The following is a 5,097-nucleotide window of genomic DNA, read 5'->3' as shown; positions in this document are numbered from 1 at the left end:
CAAAAGTTTCACTTCTTAACTCTTTCGATCAGAAGCACAATTGTCAAAGTTATCAGCAAACAGTATCAACTCATGCAGTGTCTCCTCCCAAGTATTGCTAATAAACAGTGCTCATCAGCATATCATGTGCCAAAAGTTCAATTTTTGCAGCAAGGAAAGGATGAAATGAGACATTCTAATAATTCTTTTCTTTGCCAAACCATTCGATAGTGTTTAATCTACGGTATGATTTCTTTCTTCTAGATGCTTAAAAAGCAGGAGTTTTTGAAGGATTGGTTTACTATTTATATGATGATTTAGTCTACCACTGTTTGGTTCATCATCAATATATCAAGTGGTGAAGGAATTGATGGTAAGATCTGCAACATTGGAGTGGACTGACACATCAGAACCAGGAATTGTTTGAAACTCCAAATCTAACCATTGATTTTTTCTTAATCTAAATAAAGTAAGAAAGAAAGAAAAAGAACTTTCCCTTGTTACTGGTAATGTTAATATGATAGGTTTAGAAGATGACAGATGGAAGGGATTGCTTATAAATGCTGCACAAAGACATTTGGTCATTCCCTCACTGCTTCTGGAGAATCTAACTTAGCTTCTTTTTGGATGTCTCCTTGACTTCTCTGGAGAATTATATTCCATAAATCCTTGAAATTTTTCCATGTCAAATCGTAGAAAGCCTGATCACTTAACAATCATTCATATATATGATTCTGTAGCAATTCTAGAATTGGCTCTCACTGATCTACCTACCAGAATAATAGAAAGAACTGGATTCCAGGAATTTTGTGGGTTCTAATATGCTCATGAAAAGGAAGAAACATGTGAATTCCTTGGATGACAGCAATTCCAATCCTGAGTTATCATGTCAAAATGAGACATAGGGATCTAAACTGAAATAACTCCAATAAATCTGACAAAATATTTGATAAGTCCAGAATGAAAAGAATCATTTCTTGGAATGTGAAGATAGAGAACATGTTTTAGCTTAATATAAAATAGAAAAGCATTGATATCAATCAAATTATTTGGTTCCCAACTGAAATAGCTTACAGATGAATGTTAAAGGCCACTTTCATTTATTTGGCTTGAGAGCAAATTAAATGTCCTCTTATAATGTTAAACTTGTATGGACATCTAAATGTTGTTACTCATGGTTAAGGCATTATAATTCTTGATTTTGGAAGTATATATTATCAATCATTGTCCTATTTCAGACAAACTAGAGCTGTACATAACTGACTCAATATCTTTAATTACAACAAATATGTGATACCTCAACTTAAGCTTGATTTCTGCACATGAGTCAAGTTAAATGTGTTCCCAGATTTATATATATATATATATATATATATATATTCATTGACTTAGGACTATTTTGACCTGTTTTTGTAAGTTGGATTGTTATTAATTGAATGAGCAGAATATTAATATAATATGTCTTCTGGTTAAAACAAATCTAAGTTTTTTCTATGATTTATGGTTAAATTGCAATTTTTTCTTCTCCCATTCTGTGCATTTTTCTTTTTCTTTTTCTCTTTCCTTACGTTAAAGAACTATCCATAGAAGTCCTTAAAAATCTATATTTCAACAACATTAGGACTTAAGACTCTCTTCATCGCCTCTTTTGATTTTCCTTTTTCTTTCTGCAAAATAATTTGAATCACAACAAGGAGAATAACATATTTAAACAATTTGATTAAATTGACATTTTTTGACAGAATAATTTGAGCTCAACTTCTTCGCATGAACCTAATTTTTCCCTACAATTTGAGCTTTTACTTCACAATTAATTGGCTATCAGCTTTTGTTATATCTGCTCACAATATCTGAGACAGATTCCCGGACCATGCTGATAGCTGCAATATGATCTTCCAATGATAAGAGACTCTAATGCATCAAAAAGAATGTTCGAGGAGTGGAGCATTGCACTGCTATGTTACATGGGGAAAGTGGTTCCTGTTTCTGTTGCCATGAGTAGTGGACCTTCTTCTTCTTCTTCTTTGCCACAAGATAAAAGAGTTGTCCATGAAACAAATAGACAAGCAAACTAGAACAAAAGCTGATACAAATGACTGCCAAATCTTTGAGACTTTACATGTAATAAGCATAAGCCATCCATTTGCCTTGTAAAGATTCTACTGACATTATCAATGAAGGTAAGGAAAGCTGCTGTAAAGAAAAGCACAAACTCTTGCTAGAATACTGCACATAGACAGTCATTGCACTTCTGAACATAATCATCAGAGCAAACATGCCCATTCAGTCCACTATCAATATGAGCAGAGTTAATACTTGTTACAGTGAAAGAAAGGCCAAAAAGCAGGCAATAGATCACTCATAAAAGTGAAATGAAATCCCACTACAGAAAACTATATGTACCAAGTTCTTTCTGCCAACACACCAAAAAAACACACAAAAGCGAAAAAGATAAATATCTCAATTGTTAATTGGCTTCTTCAACAGCATAAATCACCTCAACTGACGAAGAAGAAGATGATGAAGACTTCTGACAATGCCCAAAAAACGCAAACCACTCAATAAGAAGATGGTATATGCCATGCCTGCTATGTACATACATGCAAGACCAGCTCACTCCTCCAGCTTCTTCTTCTTCCTAGTTCACTAAAAACTGATGACAATACACGTTATTGAGCTGAAAAGATCCGAGGGTCCTCTCCCAACAAACTGAGACGTTTGCAAACCGACAGGATCTCTCCGATCGGCACTGCTCTAGTAATCCGCCCCCGCCACCACATTACAGTGAGCATGTAATATAGATATAGCGCACTGACCTTACTACCATGTATAATTCGGAAACATCGTAATGAAAAAGAAGATGCAACAACCATGAATGAACAGGATTGAGAGACAATACTTATCGGCCGCACTTCACCCTTAGACTAGATCAGAGGAGTGACTGATGAACCATAGTTCATGCCGTCCGGCCAACCACCGGTGCCGCCGATGACTAAATTCCAGTACGTGGCTGCAGCTGGACCAAAATTATCCAACGAGTTCACTGATGGAATCTGCCAATCTGTGCAGCTGTTCATCAAGTTATTGGTTTGCCCTTCCCACTTCACTTCCTTCGTCATGGCATTAAGACTCCCACCGATGCCAGAGGCTTGCAGTTCATCGAAGGGCAATATGGCCTGGTAGTCCGCCACTTGCTTGAGCTGCTTAATGCTCGACGCTAGCTGTGATGCAGATGGCAAAGATGACCCAAAAAGTGGATAGTCGTCCACCGGCGACAATGGCTGAAGCTCACCGAGATGGTACTCGTTCTCACGCTGCGGATTGGATGGAAGCCCGAGTCCGGGTGCGCCGAGATGAGGCTGCAGATCGAAGGCAGTAGTGCAAGAGGGGATGTGGAGACTGTTCATAATAATTGGCAACGTGAGGCTCATATCCGACGATGAGGACGCCGTTTGCAGAGCATAAAGCGCAGCGGCGTCGAGGTGGGATGGAGAAGGTCTCTGCACCAAGAGGGAAGGGACCGGATCAGGCGGCAGAAGAGGGCGGCGGTGCGGATGGTTCGGCGGTGCCATGGGGGCAGCCGCCGGCTTCTTGGCGCGCTTGTTCCTGCGGCACCCGCCACCTACCGGGACGTTCCGGAGGGTGCCGCCGCGCGTCCAGTACCGCTTACAGGCCTTGCAGAAGTGCCGCGGCTGAGATAGGCTGTAATTGTTGTAGTAGCAGAACTTGGTGTTCGACGAATCGCAGCGAGGGCATCTCAGGACGGCCTGCGATTGATCCTGCGCTGATGGCTTGTCCATAACCCTAGCAGCAGCACCGGAAGTAGTAGAACTAGCATGAATCATATTGTTCTTGTTGGTCTCGTTGTTGCCGCTGCTGCTGGTGTTGCCGCTGCTGCTGGTAGTGGTGATATTATCGTCGTCGCTGTTGATTGCAGTGACCAGTAGCCTTTCACCCATCATCTGCAAAGGAAATAGAATAAAGGAGTTCTCAGATCCATGAGATGTTAAGATAGAGAGAGAGGAAAGCTAGGGGGGGGTGGAGGTCTGTGAATGATGGGACCAGAGGAAGGTTCCCTGACAACAGCTAGCCAACAAAAACAAGCATGCAGTATTATTGACTGACGGTGATAGGTACAGAGATTGATAGAGAGAAGGGAGAGCAGGAAACCAGTGAGGGACAGATGCCACATGAGGACTAGTGGAAGGAAGGAGAAAATGGTACCAACCTACTTGTGGCCATTCCTCGATGAGATGATGCCCAACCCCCCCCCTCTCTCTCTCTCTCTCTCTCACTATCTCATTCTCTCTCTATTTTATAGCATTTTCCTTCGTCCGACCGGACACAACTCCTGAGTTCCGATAGGAGAAATCAGAGTTCAAGGTAGTAGCAGCAATAAGGTTACAGAGGATATGGAGTATACAAGTAGTGGCAGCAGAGTGAGGAGGGGAGAATGAATCCCGAGGGAGGAGTAGTCGTAAGCGAGAGAAACGAGGCTGTGGAGGGGCAGGAGAAGAATCCTTGCGACTGCCACTTAGCTTTCTTTTCCTTTCTTTATCTTCTTTTTCCTCTCATTTCTTGTGTTTTCCCTGTGCTTCTCGCATCTGTTCAAAGCATCCCCCCTTCTGTGCATTGAAAGAAAGGAACTCTTACGGGAAAGCGACAACACGCAGCATGTGGGCTTGTGTGTTTAAGACTCAGAGAGAGAGAGAGAGAGAAGGGGGCGTGCCGCTGCTTTAAGAGGACAGCAGATGGTCTCAGCCATGTGGACAGCGCACAGCTTGCTGCTACTAATCTATCTCCAGGGAGGTAGATGAAAAAGCAATCACGTTCGAGGGAGAGGAACAAACCAGAGAGGGATTTTTGTAGTCTCCCGATAAATCTCCTCTGCATCCCCACAATTATTCTTCTTCTTCCCTCGATCTTAAGTACTTAATCACATCGCATCGGAATCAGATTGTGCTGGTGTTGTTCTTCTTTCTTTATTCCTTGAAGATTGTGCTGTTGCGAACAGAAAGAAACAAACACAAGTAACATCGAGTTTGGTGTTTAAGGATTGAGCATGCTGCAGTGAAAATAAGAACGAATGATGAACAAAGACATGGACTGGCCGACGAG

At 41.6% G+C, this 5,097-nt stretch overlaps 1 protein-coding gene across 1 annotated transcript; it reads right to left on the bottom strand.

The window, feature by feature from the left end:
• Window positions 1–2,237: 2,237 nt before the first annotated feature.
• On the bottom strand, window positions 2,238–4,846 carry LOC135593759 (dof zinc finger protein DOF1.4-like). Its single transcript, XM_065084018.1, has 2 exons — window positions 4,830–4,846; window positions 2,238–3,941 (listed from the first exon to the last, which is right to left on the bottom strand). Exon 2 carries the CDS (start codon window positions 3,939–3,941, stop codon window positions 2,904–2,906), a length of 1,038 nt encoding a protein of 345 aa, XP_064940090.1. The 5' UTR covers window positions 4,830–4,846; the 3' UTR covers window positions 2,238–2,903.
• Between the last annotated feature and the right edge of the window lie 251 nt (window positions 4,847–5,097).

This window comes from Musa acuminata, chromosome BXJ1-9 (assembly GCF_036884655.1).
Source record: "Musa acuminata AAA Group cultivar baxijiao chromosome BXJ1-9, Cavendish_Baxijiao_AAA, whole genome shotgun sequence".
In the NCBI taxonomy this organism is placed as follows: Eukaryota; Viridiplantae; Streptophyta; class Magnoliopsida; order Zingiberales; family Musaceae; genus Musa; species Musa acuminata.
This window is presented reverse-complemented; position numbering and strand designations above follow the sequence as displayed.